Raw genomic sequence first — 20,824 nt, 5'->3', positions numbered from 1 at the left:
GCATTGTTAAGCACTGCTTTTATGCTTTAAAATAACCGTTCTCAGCCGGGCGTGGTGGCTCACGCCTGTAATCCCAGAACTTTGGGAGGCCCAGACGGGCGGATCACAAGGTCAGGAGATGGAGACCCTCCTGGCTAACACGGTGAAACCCTGTCTCTACTAAAAATACAAAAAAACTAGCCGGGCATAGTGGCGGGCGCTTGTAGTCCCAGCTACTCGGGAGGCTGAGGCAGAATGGCATGAACCCAGGAGGCGGAGCTTGCAGTGAGCCCAGATCACGCCACTTATACTCCAGCCTGGGGAATGGAGCGAAGACTCAAAAAAAAAAAAAAATAAAATAACTTTTTGGACAGTCATGGTGGCTCATGCCTGTACTCCAAGCACTTTGGGAGGCTGATGTGTGGATCACTTGAGGTCAGGAGTTCAAGACCAGCCTGGCCAACATGGTGAAACCATCTCTACTAAAAATACAAAAAAAAAATTAGTTGGCCATGGTGGCATGTGCTTGTAATCCAGCTACTTGGGAGGATGAGGCAGGAGAATCCAGGAGGCAGAGGTTGCAGTGAGCAGCGATCACTCCACTGCACTCTAGCCTGGGCGATAAGAGGGAAACAAAAATATAAAATAACCCTTTTCTATTAAGAAACGGGGATGAGGCTGGGCACGGCAGCTCATGCCTGTAATCCCAACACTTTGGGAGGCCCAGGTGGGCAGATCACGAGGTCAGGAGGTCGAGACCACCCTAACAGTGAAACCCCATCTCTACTAAAAAAAATACAAAAAATTAGTCAGGTGTGGTGGCGGGCGCCTGTAGTCCCAGCTACTTGGGAGGCAAGAGAATGACGTGAACCCGTGAAGCAGAGCTTGCAGTGAGCTGAGATGGCGCCGCTGCACTCCAGCCTGGGCGACAAAGCGAGACTGTTGTCTCAATTTAAAAAAAAAAAAAAAAAAAGCAGGGATGAACTGGGTCCCCTATTTACCAAAGTCAAACTAAGCTCATTTTAGTCAAAGGTTAAAGCAGTACTGGGTGGTAGAGGCAAGAACTGCCAACAGGGAAATGCCTCAGAAAAGGAGGGGGCTTAGCCTGCCTGGGGCAAGGACCTGGAATACTGTTGGTTCCCCTAGAAAAATTAACAGGATCTGGCTGGGGATGGTGACTCACACCTGTAATCCCAGCACTTTGAGAGGCCGAGGCAGAATTGCTTGAACTGGGACCCACAGATTGAGATCGCACCATTGCGCTCCAGCCTGGGCTACAAACTCCATTTAAAAAAAAAAACAAGGTACATTAATTATACTTTTGTACTGGTTTGCTGTGCCTTGTTTTCCTTAACATTTACTCACTACTAACCCAAAGCATAGGATACTCCACATTTGGTCTTCTTAACACAGAAATGCTGACTAAAATCCTTATTTTAAATTTACATGGACCAATCCTGTCAAAAAGCTTCAATGCCGTTAGCAACCCTATCACATATGCAAGACTGCCTAATTTTGATGGCAGAAAAACATCCTCTTCCCTATAGTACCCAACTATCCATCATCAAAGTGACAAACTACACAACTAGCCATCAGCAGTACCAAGGCCCTCACTTGTCAGCTGACAAACCACCCCCCACCCTCAATCACAGGCAGACAGAGGGAACTGGTAATAGAATTTATTCAAATGTGCCTTAATATAGGCGCTGGGGCTTGCCCATGGTGCTCTTGATATATAAGGCCCGGACATTCTGCCAGTTTTTCTTGAGCAATGACACCAAGAAGTTGACAGCCAGGTGAATGTTATACACAAGCTCATCGTCTGTCATCTTCACGTGACCAACAGCTACAGCCAGACATAACACCTGGGAGGAGGGAAGAGAGGATCAAGTCAGGTTGGTGGACGAATAGCAGATGGCCTGTCCTTCCTCCCCCAGTGGCCTGGTGAGCAGGTACTTGGACCCGGGCCAAGAACCAGGGTTACTCCAAAAGTTTCAATCCTGGTGGGTGCTCTTACTGGCATATTTAGAGACTTGGATAAGATTTAGATCCTGCCAACACCTTCACCCATAGCAACCCGCCAGACCCACTCACCTTCTTCATTTGGAACTTGATTGTGGACTTCACCTCATCCACTTTGGCCACCATGTTTTCGTTGTGTGTGAGCAGGGAAGGGAACTTTCCTGCCTTATTTAAACCTGGGCCGAGGATTCGTGGAATCTGCTTGATCAAAGACTCTGAGGCCAAAAACGCATCATACTTCTTGGCTGATAGAGAGAGGAAGCCATTGGCATTGCTTAGGACCTGGTCACCAAGGCACACCTCAAATGTGGCAGGCCAGAAACGCTTGAATCAATCATGTAAGTGACCTCCAAGCAGCACCCTCTCTACCCTGCCTCAGTCTTTTCCCTAGCCCAAACGGTTTCCAGAAAGTCCTCTGGACCTTCACTGGTCCCAAAACATGCTCTGAGAAAACCAGGCTGACCCATGATCCATGGCATAACCGCTGTACAACGGATGCTCTGGTCAAGACTGCCTGGGCTCGAATTCTGCCTATTTCTTAGCTGTGGACCCTGGACACGTGACAACCAGGAATGTCTGCTTCCTACCTGTAAAAGCAGTCTAATGCCACTGCCTAAACAACGCAGCGTAAAGATTTCCAAATCATAGTTCACCAGCACCTGGCTGGTCAACTTACAATGCCTGGCCTCCCTCATCAACTGGAATCCTCATAGCAATACAAACATCAAACCACCCCAAAGCTAAAACAGCACTCAGGCAAGCTAGGCAACCACCGCCGATCCTTTGCTATTCTAGGCCCCTCATCATTTAAAAATCGAAAATGGCAGAAAAGCCTTTCTACCGCCCCCACCACACATCTCACATGCAAAACCACAGCGGCCGGACTCACCCAGCTTCTTGACCAGTTTTTTATTCTTGTTGAGTTTTTTCAGCGCCTCGATGTCCATGTGGGGGATATCCACGGCCTTAGCCTCGTCACAGTGCTGCTGGTCCCCCAGGACACACACAGAGAACTTAGGGCGGGGAGTGGACTTAAGCCTGCGTTTTGGGGGACAGCACCAACAGGTTACGCCTAGCCCTGGGTCCCAAGGGCCGGTGAAGGGTCTGGGACCGCAGCAGCCACCGAGCCTTACCCGGAGCGTTCACATTCACCAGCAGCCAGCCTGGCTTCTCAGGCTGGCCGGCGGGCTCGGCCGAGGCCTACCCACGCCTCCCCTCATGTTTTAAGACCCAGGGTGGGGGTCCGTCCAGCCGCGCCTGCCCGGAGCAGGGGGTCTGAACTACCCTAGCACATCAGTACCGACGTGCCCGCCTCCGGCTCAGCGGGAGCCTGCAGGGGAGGGGCAAGCACGGGGGCACTGAGGGCTGGGTGGGATCAGAACGGTGCCAACCTGACGGTGCCCGAGAAGCGCTTGTCCTTCTGGGGGTCATAGTTCTTCAAGCTGATCTGCAACTCCACCGTCTCCAGGAACCTTCGAGAGAGGAGGGGGGTTAAGCACCCGCCGGCCCTCGCCACCCGCGCCGTGCCCCAGGGTCGGCACTCACTTGCGGCGCTTGCGCTGGTTCCCGTGCAGGACTTCCCGCACCGCCTCGTACAGGGTGTCGCGAGAGACTTTGCTGCTGCGGGAGAGAAGCGACAGGGCGCTCAGGGCCGCGGAGTCCACACGCTCGGACTGCCTGGAAGCCTCCGAGGCTCTAGGCTTCGAGACGGGCGGGCGGCCCACGGCGGACTCCCCCGTAGATTCCGGACACCAAGTAGAGCGACGGGAGCTCAGACCCAGACCCAAGCCCCGGTGGAAGAGGGAGGCTCTCAGTGATCGGACCTGGTAGGAAGGGCGACCCGCAGGCCTACCCGCCTTGAGAAATGCCCCGCGGCGAAGGTGGCGCAAGGGTCCGCGGCGAAGGTGGCGCAAGGGTCCGCAGCGCGGCCTACAGGATCCGAACCCTCGGCGGGGCACCTGAAGGCGCGGATGAACGCGGATAGGGCTTTCAGGACCAACTCACCTCATGGCTTCTCACGCCGCGCTAACCGGAAAAGAGACTAGCATGTCTTGCGCATGCGCTCAAATAGTGGCCCTGATCTCGCGATAATGCTTTGCTCCTCTGTCCTACCCGCAGAGCGGTTGGGTGGGCCAACCCCGAGAAGCGCGGCCTTCTCTGGCCGCTGGGGGGCGTCGCTGGGCCGCTAGGCCGGCGCGGTAACCCACAGAGTTGTCGCAGTCCTGAGCGCCCCGCGGTCCCCCGGTAATGTGCCGATTCGCGCCCGCTGCTGCTGGACCCCTAGGGAAGCGGCTGGGTTCGGGGCTCGAGCTTCGGTAGTCACACGTACTGGTACAGCCCAGTGATGTTCACTGACAACGTGGATTCCGGCACGCTTGTCCCTCAAACCCCTCTCCCCTCGCGCCCTCCGCACCAGCTTATGTTCTCAAAAGGAAGCCTGGCCCGACCTCCCTCCCTCAGCACCTTGCTCTAACGTGGACTCGTGGTAAGGGAAGTGTCCGGAAAGTTCTGTTCCTGTCCTTTCAACGCCTGCAGAGGGGTAGAGCTGGGAAAGTCCTTAAGTGAACTTTCACTTGATAGTTAATTTGATAACATCTACGTTTTAAGCGTGACTGCTATGAATAAGGCGTCTAGCCAGGTGCTACAGGAATACAAGGATGTAAAACAGGCACACAGCACTGCACACCCATAAGGTGTCTTCTCTGCTCTTTCCTCTGTCCAATGGGTCTCATCCTCTTAGCCACAGTAACCCCCAGAGCCCTTCAGATCTCTCCTCGGATTCATCTGCCCAAAACCCTTCCCGAACTCCAGACTGAGTCACTCCCACCTTTAAGATGCCCATTCTCACCTACCCCCCTGCCTGGTGGGGGCAGCTCCTATAGGATGGGGTGGGTGGTATTACACATTATTTGGCCCTCAGAGGGTGAATAAGATACCCTACACCCTTCCCCTCACCAGGAAAAAGATGTTCCTTGTCATTGAGCAGGGAGGTGGAGGGGGTGCGGATGGGCTCAATACCCAGAATTCATGGGAAGGAAGGTACTGCTTCTAATAAGACATTGGCCAGGCGTGGTGGCTCACGCCTGTAATCCCAGCACTTTGGGAGGCAGGCGGATCACCTGAGGTCAGGAGTTTGAGACCAGCCTCGTCTCTACTAAAAATACAAAAATGAGTGGGTCATGGTGGCATGCGCCTGTAATCCCAGCTACTCAAGAGGCTGAGGCAGGAGAATCGCTTGAACTGGGGAGGCAGAGGTTGCAGTGAGCCGAGATCATGCCATTGCATTCCAGCCTGGGCGACAGTGCGAGACTCCGACTCAAAAAGAAAAAGACATTATTGAACTTGCTTTTATTCAACACCATTGATAAATTATTCAAGTCAGAAACAAAAACACAGAAGGTCATAATATACATGAGCACAGGAGCTTCATCTGAGCCCACTGGTACCCCAGACCTCCTGGAGCATCCCATGTCCACTCTGGGTCGGCTTGATCCTACTGAGCCCTATCGGAAAGTTTGTCCCTGCAGCCTGAGAATTGATGAGGAGTGTGCCTGGGGCCAGCAGCCTTTGGAAATATAGCTCTGGCCTGGTGTGGTGACTCACACCTGTAAATCTCAACACTTTGGGTGCCAAGGCAGGAAGATCACTTGAGCTCAGGAGTTCAAGACCAGCCCTGACCAGCATATTATCTACAAAATAAAAAATTAGCTGGGCATAGTGTCATGTGCATGTAGTCCCAGCTACTTGGGAGGCTGACATGGGAGGATCGAGCCTGGGAGGCAGAGGTTACAGTGAGCCATGATCAATCACACCACTGCACTCCAGCCTGGATGACAGAGCAATACCTTCTCTCAAAAACAAAAGAAATGAAAAAGAAAATATAGCTGAGCTCCCTTAGCCCAGGAGCCTCCCTGCTGGCTGGGAAGCCAATATGCCCTATGCAGCCTGTAACAGGGAGGCAGTTGCAATCTGGGATGGCCAGGCTCAGCCTTTATCCTCAGGCTAGGGCTCAAGACAAGGTGGTGAAGAAAGAAATGCCCTTCAGGAAGCTGGTGATGGAGCACCAAGAGGGTGGTCCCTTGGTGGATGGTCAGGGGCCCAAATGTTTCAAGGCGGCCTTCAGGGACTTCCTCAGGAAGGTGGTGTTAGGTTCTAGGGCCATAGCCAGGCCCAGCCTCTGGGTCTCAGTGATCTGGGGAGAAGGAAAAATCATGTCAGGACTCCAGCAACTGATCCTTCCCGTCTCCCCACTACCCCAGGGGCTCTATTGAGAGAGGAGGCCAGGAGGATGGAAAGAGGAGGAGACTCCTGAGCAATCTAATCTCATTATTTCACCATGGTTAACGAGGTAGACCTGGAGCCAAATACTAGCTGCACAATTTACTAAGCTGGCCACATTAGTAACAGTTGACAATCATTGTGTGTTTACTATGTGGCAGCACTTTATATGCATCAATCCATACACAAACATACATATACATCATATATATGCATTGCTGTATATAATCCTCAAGACCCTCCCATTTTACAGAGGAGAAAACTGAGGTTCACAGACACTCTACTGTGACAGCTACCTTCCTTTTGGATCACACTTTCTCTTTCTGCCCTGTTGCTACAACCTCCTGACAGGTCTCAGGCCCTGTATCTTCACCCTCCAATCCCACTCCTCACAGAAGCCAGATGCTTCTTAATAGTACAGATCTGATGAAGTTACTCCCAGGTTGAAGGCCCTTGAATGACTCCTGATGCCTCACATTGGAGGTCCTTCTGCCTGGATCTCCAGAGGATTCAGGAGCTCCCCTGAAACTGTGCAACAGAAGCATGTTCATACTTCCATCTTTCTGGGAGGGTCTACATCAAATCATCAAATGGGCCTGTAACACCCCCGACATAAGGGTACAAAGGCAATAGCCCAGAATACCTGACTTTCAAGATAAAGTTAAAAATAAAGCTCCTGGCTGGGCACCATGGTTCATGCCTGTAATCCCAGCACTTTGGGAGGCCGAGGCAGGTGGATCATGTGAGGTCAGGCATTGGAGACCAGCCTGGCCAACATATTGTGAAACCCCATCTCTACTAAAAAATACAAAAACTAGCTGGGCGTGGTGGCGCACACCCGTATTCCCAGCTACTTGGGAAGCTGAGGCAGGGGAATCACTTGAACCCAGGAGGCGGAGGTTGCAGTGAGCCAAGATCGCGCCACTGCACTCCAGCCTGGGCAACAGACCAAGACTCTGTCTCTCAAAACATACATACATACATACATATATACAGCTCCTCACCATGACGTACAGAAAAAATGCTACTAGTCCTGGCAGTGTGACCTTGGGCAAGTTACTTTAACCTGTGTGAGTCTCAATTTTCTGATCTATGAAACGGAATAATAAGAATATCTCTCAGGCCAGGCGCGGTGGCTCACACCTGTAATCCCAGCACTTTGGGAGGCTGAGGAGGGTGGATCACAAGGTCAGGAGATCGAGACCATCCTGGCTAACACAGTGAAACCCCGTCTCTACTAAAAATACAAAAAAAATTAGCCATGCGTGCTGGCAGGCGCCTGTAGTCCCAGCTACTCGGGAGGCTGAGGCAGGAGAATGGCGTGAACCCAGGAGGCGGAGCTTGCAGTGAGCCGAGATCGCACCACTGCACTCCAGCCTGGGCGACAGAGCGAGACTCCATCTCAAAAAAAAAAAAAAAAAAAAAGAATATCTCTCACAGGGCTGACACATGGAATAAACTAGCAAGTTCATATATGTAAAGGGCTTAGAGCCACGCCTGAGGCTGGGTGTGGTGGCTCAAGCCTGTAATCCCAGCACTTTGGGAGGCCAAGGTGGGAGGATCGCTTGAGCCTAGGAGTTTGAGGCCAGCCTGGGCAACATAAGAAGACCCTGTCTCGGCCGGGCACGGTGGCTCACACCTGTAATCCCAGCACTTTGGGAGGCCAAGACAGGAGGATCGCTTGAGCCTAGGAATTTGAGGCCAGCCTGGGCAACATAAGAAGACCCTGTCTCAGCTGGGCATGGTGGCTCACACCTGTAATCCCAGCACTTTGGGAGGCCAAGGTGGACAGATCACAAGGTCAGGATATCGAGACCATCCTGGCTAACAGGGTGAAACCCCATCTCTACTAAAAATACAAAAAATTAGCCGGGCGTGGTGGCGGGCGCCTGTAGTCCCAGCTACTCAGGAGGCTGAGGCAGGAGAATGGCATGAACCCAGGAGGCGAAGCTTGCAGTGAGCCGAGATGCGCCACTGCACTCTAGCCTGGGCAACAGAGTGAGACTCTGTCTCAAAAAAAAAAAAAAAAAAAAAAAAAAGAAGACCCTGTCTCTATTTTTGAAAAATTAAATTTAATAAAAGAACCATGACTGAGACATGGCAGGTACTGTAGAAATATTAGCTCTTAGTACTTTAGCTCTCTAATCTTATCCCCCACCACCATCCATTCTCACATTTTTAGGCTCCATCCTAAAATGCAGATCCCCTCGGACACTCACTGCTCACACTGTATCTTTTTCCTGAAATGCCCTTCCTCTCATCTCTGGCTCTTGACTACCATTCACCTTTTAAGAGTCAGGAAGTCTGGGCACGACAGCTCACGCCTGTAACCCCAGCACTTTTGGAGGCTGAGACGGGCTGATCACAAGGTCAGGAGTTCAAGACCAGCCTGGCCAACATAGTGAAACCCCGTCTCTACTAAAAATACAAAATATACAAAAAATTAGCCAGGCGTGGTGGCAGGTAATCCCAGCTACTTGGGAGGCTGAGGCAGGAGAATCGCTTGAACCTAGGAGGCAGAGGTTGCAGTGAGCCGAGATCATGCCATTGCATTCCAGCCTGGGCGACAGTGCGAGACTCCGACTCAAAAAAAAAAAAAAAAGTCAGGAAGCCCGTCCCAATTCCCAACCACAAACAAAGCTCACCTGCTCCTCTTCTTTTGCCACCAAATGCCCTTTGCACACCTCTCACCTGGCTCCTACCAGATCTTACTTCTAATATCTGTTATCTGTTTATTTTATTTCTCCCCTCTCACTAGCCTGGGGTTAGGTGACGGGGTCAACTCAAGGGCAGGGATTGCATTATGGTCGCTGTTGATTTCCCAGTGCCCCACGCAGCATCTGGCCTAAAGAAGTGTTGGCTGGATGAATGAACTCCTAAGCAGTCTCATTCCCCAGTCCTGGGCTTGAACTTGTTGTTTCTCTGGCTAGCACTCAGGGTTTGTTTTTTGTTTTTGTTTTTGTTTTTGAGATGGAGTCTCACTATGCTGCCCAGGCTAGAATGCAGTAGCATGATCTCAGCTCACTGCAACCTCCACCTCCCAGCTTCAAGCAATTCTCCTGCCTCAGCCTCCCTTGTAACTAGGATTATAGGCGTGCACCACCACACCTAGTTAATTTTTGTATTTTTAGTAGAGATGAGGTTTTACCATGTTGGCCAGGCTGGTCTTGAACTCCTGACCTCATGATCCGCCTGCCTCGGCCTCCCAAAGTGCTGAGATTACAGGCGTGAGCCACCGTGCCTGGCCAGCACTCAGGGTTTTATCCCTGACATACATATTCATACACCCTTGTGGCAGGCCCAGGGCAGCCCTGCCAGCAGGACCAGCCCCAAGGCCCTATCAATACTCACGTTAGCCTGATACTTGGTCATCACTGTCAGCATGAGCTTGGCATAGGCCATGGAGGTGGTGGCTGCCAGCCCCTTTTTACAGAGCTTCTCCATTAAGACACTGAACTTCTCAGGGGTCATCTCCACCTGCACACATTGGGAGATGGAGCAGTAATCACAAGAAAGGCTTGGGCTCTTCATTCAGCCAGTCCTGGATTCAATTCCCAACTCCACCACTTCCTAGCTAGGTGACCCTGGGCAGGTAACTTAACCAACCTAAACCTCCATTTCCATATCTATAAAATGAGGCTCAGGATATCTAACGGAAGACTGTGAAAAGGATTAAATGAGATAATGCACATAAGACACACAGGTCTCAGAAAATGGTGGCTACCATTGCAAAGGCTCAGATTAGGACCAAGGGGAAGCCAAGGATCCCTCATCTGGTTCAGTGGTTAAAGATATAAAGGACCCAGGGCCCAAGAGACACTGCCACCTTAATCACCTGTCTCTTTATAATAATAATTTATGCTAGGCACGGTGGCTCATGCCTGTAATCCCAGCACTTTGAGAGGCCAAGGCGGGTGGATCGCCTGAGGTCAGGAGTTCCAGACCAGCCTGGCCAACATGGTGAAATCCGTCTCTATTAAAAATACAAAAATTAGCTGGGTGTGGTGGTGCGTGCCTGTAATCCCAGCTACTCAGGGGGCTGAGGCTGGAGAATCACTTGAACCCAGGAGGTAGAGGTTGCAGTGAGCCGAGATTATGCCACTGCACTCCAGCCTGGGTGATAGAGTGAGACTCCGTCTCAAAAAAAATAAATAAATAATAATAATTATTATTATTATTTAATAAACACTGTGCATCAGGTACCATTCTGACTACTTTACACCAATTATCTCATTTAAACCTCACTCCAGTCTTATATGGTAGGTGCTATTAATATTATATCTCCCCTTTTGTAGATGAGGAAACCACAGGCATCAAGAAGTTAGGTCAGGGCTGGGCACGGTGGTTCACACCTGTAATCCCAGCACTTTGGAAGGCCGAGGCCGGTGGATCACGAGGTCAGGAGATAGAGACCATCCTGGCTAACATGGTGAAACCCCATCTCTACTAAAAATACAAAAGATTAGCCGGGCGTGGTGGTGGGCGCCTGTAGTCCCAGCTACTCGGGAGGCTGAGGCAGGAGAATGGCGTGAACCCAGGAGGCAGAGCTTGCAGTGAGCTGAGATCGCACCACTGCACTCCAGCCTGGGCAACAGAGCGAGACTCCGTCTCAAAAAAAAAAAAAAAAGAAGTTAGGTCAGTTATCTAAGATATAAACAAATGAGGCAGAATTTCAGGTACCGATATGAAAAAAATCACCAAAATATATTGTGAAGTAAAAAAAGCAACCTACAGGGCACTGAGTTTGGTGTGTTGCAATTTCCAAAAAAGTAGGAGGGAAAGTAAGAGTAGACATGTTTCCACATATAGATGGTATCTCTGGAGGGGGGGGATTCCCCTGAAACTGGTAATACTGGTTAGCCCTAAGGAGGGAAATCTGGATGGTTAGGGAAGAGAAGTAAGGGGAATATTTTTCACTGTATCCTTTTGAGCTTTTAAAATTGTGAACATATGGGCTGGGCGTGGTGGCTCACGCTTTTAATCCCAGCCCTTTGGGAGGTCAAGGAGGGCAGATCACTTGAGCCCAGAAGTTCTGGCCTCAAGTCATGGTGAAACCCTGTCTCTACTAAAAATACAAAAATTAGCCGGTGTGGTGGCGCACGCCTGTAATCCCAGTTACTTGGGTGGCTGAGGCCCCAGGAGTTCTGGCCTCAAGTCATGGCAAAACCCTATCTCTACTAAAAATACAAAAATTAGCCAGCGTGGTGGCGCACGCCTGTAATCCCAGTTATTTGGGTGGCTGAGGCACAAGAATTGCTTGAACCCAGTAGGCAGAGGTTGCAGTGAGCCAAGATTGTGCCACTGCACTTCGGCCTGGGCAACAAAGCCAGACTCTATCTAAAAAAAAAAAAAAATTTGTGAACATATGAGTCTATTACCTATTCAAAAATAAAATTAAATTAACACACACACATCAAAAATCCCACCCCCAAGGCCCCCCCAGCTGGTAAGAGGTGGAGCTGAATTGACCATGTGCTCAGCTCTCTGCTACCAGCTTTGCATGGCCCAGGGCTCTCCCACTGTCTCAGGCAGCTGCTGTAGGGCAGCTGTCCTGCTTGACCCTCCGTGCACTGAAGGACTCAGAAACCCAGGAACCCCGTGTGCTTCCAAGGACTGCAGCACTTCTTTGTCCACTCTTCCCCAGGGCAGCCTGCTCACCTGCCGCTCTAGGAGTGACTGCAACACCAAGAAAGTTTCCTCCTTCCAGGGCAGCTCCAAGATCTGTCTGCAAAGCAGAGGCCCTAGTGAAAAATGCCTGGCCTCCCACCCAAGCCTGAGTATCTATCTGCTGCTCCAACTCCCACAGCAGGGCAAGGCCCTGGGGACAGCCAAGATCCCCAGCCAACAAAGGGGTAGTCAGGGGTGGGGCACAGTGGCTCACACCTGTAATCCCAGCACTTTGGGAGGCCGAGGCAGGTGGATCACCTGAGGTCAGAAGTTCAAGACCAGCCTGGCCAACATGGTGAAATCCCGTCTCTACTAAAAATACATAAAATTAACCAGGCTTGGTGGTGGGTCCTGTAATCCCAACTACTCAGGAGGCTGAGACAGGAGAATTGCGTGAACCTGGGAGGCAGAGGCTGCAGTGAGCCAAGACTGTGCCAATGCACTCCAGCCTGGGCAACAGGGCAAGACTCTGTCCCCACCCCCCACCCCCCACCAAAAAAAAATGGGTAGTCAGAGCCTTCTTGATGCTGGCACCAGCCCCAGCAGCCACTGTTGCAGAGCTCATACAACTGCCAGGGAGGTCACAACCTCAAGAGCCCCAGGAGCTGACAACAAAGTATTTGGTAGTGAGACACAAGGATCCCCTAAAAAATAACTAGGAGTAGAAAGTGCATCCTGAGAACAAAAGGCAAAGAGGACTCATAAAGGAGAAAGAGGATGGAGTGAGATGATACACATAAGGCTTCCTAGAGAAGGTAAGGCTTCCTAGAGAACGTAAGCCTTCCCTGCAGGGCCCAACACATGTGATGTCACTCTAGCCTGGGGGAACAGGTGGCAGTGGGGACAGCATGGAGGCCTGCACACTCACCCCAGCATTAGAACCTGTGCATCTGGCTCCAGGGACTCCGTCTTCACAAGGCAACACAGTAACTCTGTTTGAGCAGGACCTGGGTAGAGGAAAGCAGAAGGGGAAGTCTGGGGGGAAATGGCAGAAGACAGCAGAAAGCAGGGAGGCGGTAACAGAATGCCCAGCCTGTTACAGGGGCATTGTCAGGGAAGCAGCAGGCATCTTTAATCACTGAATACCCAACTCCTGCCAGGGCCACTCTGGGGTGAAGGATGCTGAGAACACTGAGGGCAGAGCTACTGGGCCTGGGGCTGGTTCCAGAATTACCTGTGCCTGGGGCCTGGAGCACAGGGTCAAGGAGGGCGCTGCAGACAGGGTATGTATATTTGGCACAGAAGGAGGTCAGGGCAGTTGTAAGCAGGCGGGAGGCTGAGGAAGTCAAGGAGAGGATCTACAGCCAACAGGGAGGAAAAAATTAATTATTTTCTTCTTCATTTCAACAGCATTTATCAAATGCACATTTCAGATGATGATACATGTTACAAAGGAAAAAAAAAACCAAGTTCTTTTATTTAGAACTCACATGGACCCACCCATTGGAAAAGATACATACCTCTCTTGCTCAGTTCCCAAATCCCTGAAAGTCCCTTGATCAGCTTCTAGAAGGGTTCTGGTGCCCAAAGAGAAGTTAGATGCCAGCTGGGCATGGTGGCTTAATTATGCCTGTAATCCCAGCACTTTGGGAGGCTGACACAGCTGGATCACTTGAGGCCAGGAGTTCGAGACCAGCCTGGGCAACGTGGCGAAACCCAGTCTCTACTAAAAATACAAAAATTAGCCAGGTGTGGCGGTGGGTGCCTGTAGTCCCAGCTACTCAGGAGGTTGAGGCAGGAGAATCGCTTGAACCCCAAAGGCAGAGGTCGCAGTGAGCCAAGATTGCACCACTGCACTCCAGCTTGAGTGACAGAGCAAGACTCCGTCTCTAAATAAATAAATAAATAAAAATACAAAAATTAGCCAGGCATGGTGGAAGGCACCTGTGATCCCAGCTACTCAGGAGGCTGAGGCAGGAGATCACGCCACTGCTGCACTCCAGCCTAGGCAACAGAGTGAGACACTCTCTCTCAAAAAAAAAAAAAAAAGTTAGATGCCATGTGGGTAGATGGCCTGGGGGTCCATGCCCTGCCAGTTAAGCAGGCATCCTTTCCTTGCCCCAGGCTGCCCAAACAGCCCAGATGTCTACAAGGCTGGGAATCCCCTCTCTCAAGTACCACCCTTCTGAGGGCCCAGTTGCTCTTCCCCATTGTCCTTGGCACTCTGAGTACCTCCCAATACACCTACCCGTCCAAGAAAGAGGCTTCTGGTCAGCACAGTAGCATTGCTGAGGCTGAGATCAGGTGAAAGGGCCAGCAGCCAGGTGCAGAGCCGCAGGAGACCGAGGTCTGAGAGCTGGGGGAGCTGCAGCTGGGCACACAGCAAGTCCATCTGCTTACAGAGTGGGGCACGGTGGGACAGAGGACACCGGGACATGCACTCTGCCTCTGCTAGGCTGTCTCAAGCAACTGGACAGCAGACAGAGCAGGGCAAAGATACTCCAGGGCAAAGAAAGTCTGGGAGAGCTGCCCTAGGGGAAGGAACCAAGGGCTAAAAGATACTACACAGGGTGACCCCTATCGCTGAGAGAGAAAACAACAAAATCCCCTCCCACATTTCCCACATGAGGTAGGAAAACATAAACTTAAATAGAAAAAGATAAGGGACAGAGAATGTAACCTCAGAGCCAGGCAGTCATCTGGACTCACCTGGCTGGGACTACATTCGTGAAGAAGCTGTAGCTCAACTGGGGGGGCATCCTCCAATCCCTCTAACCCCTGGGGAGACAAATCTCATGTTAGGGCTGGCAGAGCCCTCAGTGACAAGTCACTGAAGCCACTCCTTCAGGTGGCAGAAGGAGTGGCCTGAGATCCTGGAAGGCACTACCAGAGAAGAGGAAGTTACCTGGGGTTAGATGGTAAGTCTACACTTGGTTCAAGAAAAGCTCCTTCAGAGACTGTCCTCAGACCTTTACTCCAGTCCCCCTCCCCCAGCCAGCTTGTATATCACTGCATTGGGCCTTCCTTGGGCATAGTTGGGGTCTGGGTAGAAGATGGAAGAAAGGCTATGGTGAGCACTGTGGGGCCAGTCACCTCCTCCAAGGTCTTCAGCAGCTGCTGCAGCCTGGGAAGCTGGTCCTGTGGAGGAGAGCCCAGTCACTGCTACGTCCCTCCCCCTGCAGCATGACCCCAAGCCCGGTTCTGGCTCCCCCTACTGAAAAGGCCCCAGGTCAGTGGGAGCTAGCTGGCAAAGATGATTCAAGAAAGTCAAGAGGCCAAGCGTGGTGGCTCACACCAGCACTTTGGGAGGCTGAGGATGGAGAATCACTTGAGCCCAGGAGTTCAAGATAGCCTGCACAACTAGTTGAGACCCCATCTCTACAAAAATAAATATAAAAAATTAGCCAGGCGTGATGGTGCATGCCTGTAATCCCAGCTACTTGGGAGGCTGAGGCAGGAGGATCATTTGAGCCCAGGAGGTCGAGGCTGCAGTGAGTTATATTCATGCCCCTTCACCCCAGCCTGGGGGAGAAGAGAGGGACCCTGTCTCGAGGAGAAAAAAAAAAAGTCAAGAACATGAAGTCTCTATCTTGAAAAGTGCCTAAGAACCCAAACTAGACAAGGTCCATGTGAAACCTAGCTGTCTAGAATTGTCTTCTGCATCCAACCCAAATGGGGGTAGACCCAGGCCTCAGACTAGGAGGCAGGGGCAGACTGGATGCTGTCATGATTCTTCCCACCCACATATGACGGGGTAGCAGGGGTGGCTCCAGAGCCTCTCCCTTGCCTGGCACCCTTTAACCCCACATTATAGATCATTAGGACACATTTCCCACCTCCAATAACTCCCTTCCCTACCCCTCCTTAAGAGTCTGTGGAGTGGCTGGGCGTGGTGGTTCACACCTGTTATCCCAACACTTTGGAGGCCAAGGTGGGTGGATCACCTGAGGTCGGGAGTTCAAGACCAGCCTGACCAACATGGAGAAACCCTGTCTCTACTAAAAATACAAAATTAGCTGGGCGTGGTGGCGCATGCCTATAATCCCAGCTACTCAGGAAGCTGAGGCAGGAGAATCGCTTGAACCCGGGAGGCAGAGGTTGCGGTGAGCTGAGATCATGCCATTGAACTCCAGCCTGGGCAACAAGAGCAAAACTCCATCTCAAAAAAAAAAAAGAGTCTGTAGAGTGGAGGCTACATTCCCCCAACCCTACCTTCCTCCTTCTTCCTCCAGGAGCTACAGTCAACTCCATTGGGAAAAAGTGTCCCAAGCAGCCTTCCCCACGGATAAAGCCACCACTGCTGAAAGATCACTCTAAACCTAGTCTCCCTACCAAAGTACCTGGATAGCTTTGGGCAACTCCAAACTCTCAGCCAGACCTTTAGCATCATCCAGATTCGAACCGTCCTCGCCAGTCTTAACTCCCATGACAGGCTGGTCCTTAATAGGAGATGCACTTCCTCCATCTGCCAGGAATTCCAGTGACTTATGTTCGGGTCTCTCCTTCTCATGATCTTCTTCCTCTTCCCAACACCGTAATCTTTTGGGGACCCTATTCCCCTCAGGACTGGCAGCCTCTTCCTCTGAGTCCTTTCTGCGTTTCCCAGGCTGCTGGGAGTCCCTGTTCTCCTCTTCTTCAGGGTCTGGAGCCTGGGGGGATTTCAACCTCCTGCCCCCCAGGCCCAGCCCCCTACATAGACTTTGGAGCTGTCTCTGGCATTTTTCAGACAGTGGAGAAGCTCCCTCCATGGAGGTCCCCACCCCCAAATCCCTTCGCAGCAATTCCCCCAGGGCACGGAGCCAGGCATCGGGGTCAGGGGCTAGGTCCTGCTGGGCAATCTGCAGCACAGAGAGGAGCCCACTTTCCGGCAGCGATGGCCGAACGGCCATCAGCAGGGACATCAGGTTCCTCTGGCATATCCGGGGCAATCGCAGCAACAGTGGTTTCCTGGGTAGCAGAGGGAGAGCAAGCAGTTAAGTGTCTGGGTGAAGGGAGCACAAGGCAGACTAGGCAGAGCTGGGGGCTAGATGGCGGTGGACAGATGGGGGCTGGCACGCAGTATCTGCAAGAGTCAGTGGATGTTGGCCAGGCGTGGTGACTCACACCTGTAATTATAGCATTTTGGGAGGCTGAAGTGGGCAGATCACTCAAGGTTAAGAGTTCGAGACCTGCATGGCCAACATGGTGAAACTCCGTCTCTACTAAAAAAAATACAAAAATTAGACGGGCATGGTGGCATGCGCCTGTAGTTCCAGCTACTGGGGAGGCTGAGGCAGGAGAATCGCTTGAACCCGGGAGTCAGAGGTTGCAGTGAGCCGAGATCATGCCACTGCACTCCAGCCTGGGCAACAGTGTGAGACACTATTTCAAAAAAAGGAAAAAAAAAAAAAAAGTCAGTGGATGGAGACAGGGACAACATGAAAGATGAGAACTGTTCAAGTGTTCATTGAATATCTATCATATGACAGGCCCTATTCTTTGGCCTCTGTCATCTGTTTCAGCTCAAAATTCATATTGGAACCTACTCTATAATAGAGTCATGCTTGTTTTACACAAAAGAATAAAAAAGTTCTTTCCCAAATTTTAGGTAAAAATAATACTCCAGGATGCTGTGCAGTGCTTAGTCCTGCAGCCCTATGGCTGCCCTCGGCAATCCCCTGGAACTCTCGGGGTCAGTCATCTGTCCAGCTCTTGTGTTCCTTCCACCAAATTGTGAGTTCCTAAAAGGTGAAGGTAGTGTTTCCTTCCTCTGTGTCCTAGGACTCAGCACAGCGCCAGCCCAGAGCAGGCACTTGTGCATTTATTGAATGAATTAACTCTCTAAGTGTGCTGAGATCAGCAAGAGCTGCTGTGGACACAGAAGGCTTCCCAGAGATGAAACTTGAAACAGAAGGAATCACTTTACGATTCCAAACAGTATGCACAGAGCCAAAGGGGAAAGACAGGGGATGAGGATCTTTTGTTTTGGAGCCCCAGGAGTTTAAGCAGAACCAATGCTCTGTCCCGCAAGCACCCAGCTTTTCTTAAAATAGATTCAACACTATTCCCCAGAGCTCCAGAGGCCCATGATGCAATGTAACCATCTGTAATTCTGCTGAGGCACAAACCCAGATCCTACATGACCTGAGGCTTGGTGTGGCAAGTCATGGCAGCATCTAGCCCACCACCCCTCACGTCTCTACTCCCTATGCATAATTTTGCAGGGCCATTTGTCAACACAGAGGCACTTGGGATGTGAGGCAGAAAAAAAAAGACAACTATTTCTTTGTGGAATATAGACACGATGTGAGAGAGAAAAACTAGAGTCAAAGTTTAAAAGATGGGCCAGGCGCAGTGGCTCATGCCTGTAATCCCAGCACTTTGGGAGGCCAAGGTGGGTGGATCACGAGGTGGGTGGATCAGGAGTTCCAGACCAGCCCAGCCAATATGGTGAAACTCTATCTCTGCCAAAAATACAAAAATTAGCTGGGCGTGTTGGCACGCGCCTGTAGTCCCAGCTACTCAGGAGGCTGGGGCAGAAGAATTGCTTCTTCTGGAGGTGGAGGTTGCAGTGAGCCAAGATCGCGCCACTGCACTCCAGCTTGGGCAACAGAGCAAGATTCCGTCAAAAAAAAACAACAAAACAAACAAAAAAAACCTAAGTTTAAAAGATGGCTAATTTGTGGTGGGGAGGATATTTGGGGGTAGAGAGATAGGGAAGACCCTACTCCAGGAGATTTTAACCTTTTTTAGTGCCAGAGACCTGTGATCAGAATGAGTGTTAAATGCATTTGATAAAATATCTAGGATTATAAAGGAAATCAATTGTGCTGAAATACTCTTCTATCCAGGGGCCCCAGGTTAAGGCCCTGCCCTCTCCTTACTCTATCCAGAATAAGCCAGATAGCTGGGCAAACATTTCTATAGCTTCCAATTTGGGGATTCAGACAAGTTCTCCTGACCCATCTCCTGAAAGAAATTCAAAGTGGAGTGTAGGAAGAAAATATTGGAACTCCCATTTTCCCCTATTTATCTAAAACATAAGAAATTAAGCATTAGAAATATTTAGCATCTGGATGGTTTCCAGCATAAATTATGGGGGAGGGGTATCCAAGAGGAGTGGAAGGCTGGCCCCACTAGGAGCTGAACATGGCACCTCACCCACTCGTTTTTCTGTGTGTTTTAGTTAACTTTGCTAGTTAAGTGCATTTGTAGATACTGTACTTTTTTTTTTAAACAAAAGTTGTCCTCACAAATAAGCACGTGGCTTAAAAGAATGCCTGCCAAAAAATTGGAGATAATATCAATAACAGAAACACAACCAAATAAAATGGCAGGGCCGACACCTCTGCTCCTAGTAGGAATTCTTCGTCAGCCACAGAGAGGTTAAAAAAAAAGTTCAATGTCATCCAAGAGCCAGAAATTATCAAGAACACTAAAATATGGATTCACAGTTACCATTCTTAGAGAAAGCAATCTTGCCTTAAAGTGAACGTTATGCTTTGAAAAGCAGAGCATACAGCCACCAGGATAGCGGATATGTATTCCACCATCACGTTTTAAATATCTATTTTTGTACTTTAAAATGTACGTATTTTAACACATGTGTACACTTTATACATAAGTATACTTACACTGGACGTGCGAGTCCAGTTTTTTAGAGATGGAAGTACGCGATCAAAAGTGATTTGCCTCCACTTATCATCACTATACTTTACAGCGAACAGAAGGCGTGTGCCTCGAGTTCCCGGATCCTCGATGTCCCGCACACAGCAAGTGCTCAGTGAAGGGTGCCCCTGCTCATAGGGTGCGCGGCAGGCCGTCGCTGAAGGGGCTTATTTCACCTCTGTGTGTGTCGGTCCCCCGACAGCCCCCCGCCTCCCATACCTGCTAAGGGGCCGCGGGCGAGGACTTACAGCTCCAGACGGCCGTCAGGCCCCTGCACGACCGGCTCCTCCCGGCACAGGGCCTCGAGCAAGCGACCCCAGTCGAAGGGCTCCCAGCCGCGGCTGCCCAGCGCCCGGAGCACCCCCAGGCCGCGCCGCGCCCCCTCGGGCCCCGCCTGCAGCGCCTGCAGCAGGAGGCGGGCGGGGGCCTCCAGCTGCGCCCAGGGCGCCGGCTCCACGCCCTCAGCCCCAGGGAGCCCCGCGTCCGGTGTCGCCATGCCAGGGCACGGGTGCCGCGCCGCCCCCTACTCTGGTGTGGGGCCTCAGCTCAGAGGCTGAGGGGAACGGAGGACTCCAGCGCCGTCCCTGACGCGGCGGCGGCGGGCCAGCTCCAGCGCCTGTTACAAGCTCTCCTCGGCGTTGGGAGACCGGAGAAGCCCGGCCGCCCGAAGCCGCAGCCGTTCCCGCGCTGTCGGAAAGGGAAGGAGGGAGGCGCGGCCGGGGGCGGAGCCTGAACGTGAGGCCGGCGCGAGGGCAGGTCGCAAGGGGCAGGGCCGGGCACAACTCCAGCCGGAGTAGGTGGGCGGGGCCAAGGCCTGGGGCGTGCCCATGGGAGGGGGCGTGGACAAAACAAGTGGTTAGTTTGTGGGCGGTGTCGGGCCAGGGAGCCTGGAGCGGGGCGGGGGCGGGGGTTGATGGAGGGGTGGATCCGCCGCTGACGACCCCAACCCTCTCCCTTTCTTCATCACTCCCCAAAGTAGTGGAATGGAGTGGATGTCAGGGGTTCTGTTGTGCTAGAGGACCCGCGCTGTATTTAAGCTGACGGCATGTTGCTTGTCATGGACTTCACCATAGAATTTGACCACAATTTACCACCCCACTTAGCTTCATCTCTTCCACAGGCCAAAAGTGCTATCATTTGGGTTTCAGTCCTCTCCAGAAATAGTATTTGATATACAAACATCCCTGAGAATGACATGGTCACAGTAAAACCTAACACTATTAATACGGCCAAAGACTTTCTTCTGAACTTCCTCCCAAAGACCAAGCAGTAACCTTGCTCTGGGTCGTTT

At 51.5% G+C, this 20,824-nt stretch overlaps 2 protein-coding genes across 7 annotated transcripts; both read right to left on the bottom strand.

The window, feature by feature from the left end:
• Positions 1-1,643: 1,643 nt before the first annotated feature.
• Positions 1,644-4,087, bottom strand: RPL10A (ribosomal protein L10a). Its single transcript, XM_003808517.5, has 6 exons — positions 4,006-4,087; positions 3,547-3,621; positions 3,393-3,473; positions 2,891-3,039; positions 2,074-2,246; positions 1,644-1,844 (listed from the first exon to the last, which is right to left on the bottom strand). The coding sequence occupies exons 1-6, from the start codon at positions 4,008-4,010 to the stop codon at positions 1,674-1,676; spliced, it is 654 nt and encodes a 217-aa protein (XP_003808565.1). The 5' UTR covers positions 4,011-4,087; the 3' UTR covers positions 1,644-1,673.
• Positions 4,088-5,317: 1,230 nt separating this feature from the next.
• On the bottom strand, positions 5,318-20,259 carry FANCE (FA complementation group E). Of its 6 annotated transcripts, none has more exons than XM_034961920.3 (10): positions 19,782-20,259; positions 16,227-16,833; positions 14,980-15,024; positions 14,596-14,664; positions 14,135-14,278; positions 13,121-13,244; positions 12,815-12,893; positions 11,938-12,004; positions 9,631-9,756; positions 5,318-6,193 (listed from the first exon to the last, which is right to left on the bottom strand). In XM_034961920.3, the coding sequence occupies exons 1-10, from the start codon at positions 20,027-20,029 to the stop codon at positions 6,092-6,094; spliced, it is 1,611 nt and encodes a 536-aa protein (XP_034817811.1). In that variant the 5' UTR covers positions 20,030-20,259; the 3' UTR covers positions 5,318-6,091. The 6 variants fall into 6 exon arrangements, with proteins under 6 accessions (XP_034817811.1, XP_034817812.1, XP_034817815.1 ...); XM_034961921.3 differs by having other exon boundaries at positions 14,135-14,257; XM_034961924.2 differs by having other exon boundaries at positions 19,753-19,890.
• Positions 20,260-20,824: the final 565 nt, after the last annotated feature.

The sequence above is a fragment of the Pan paniscus genome, chromosome 5 (genome assembly GCF_029289425.2).
Source record: "Pan paniscus chromosome 5, NHGRI_mPanPan1-v2.0_pri, whole genome shotgun sequence".
Classification (NCBI taxonomy): Eukaryota; Metazoa; Chordata; class Mammalia; order Primates; family Hominidae; genus Pan; species Pan paniscus.
This window is presented reverse-complemented; position numbering and strand designations above follow the sequence as displayed.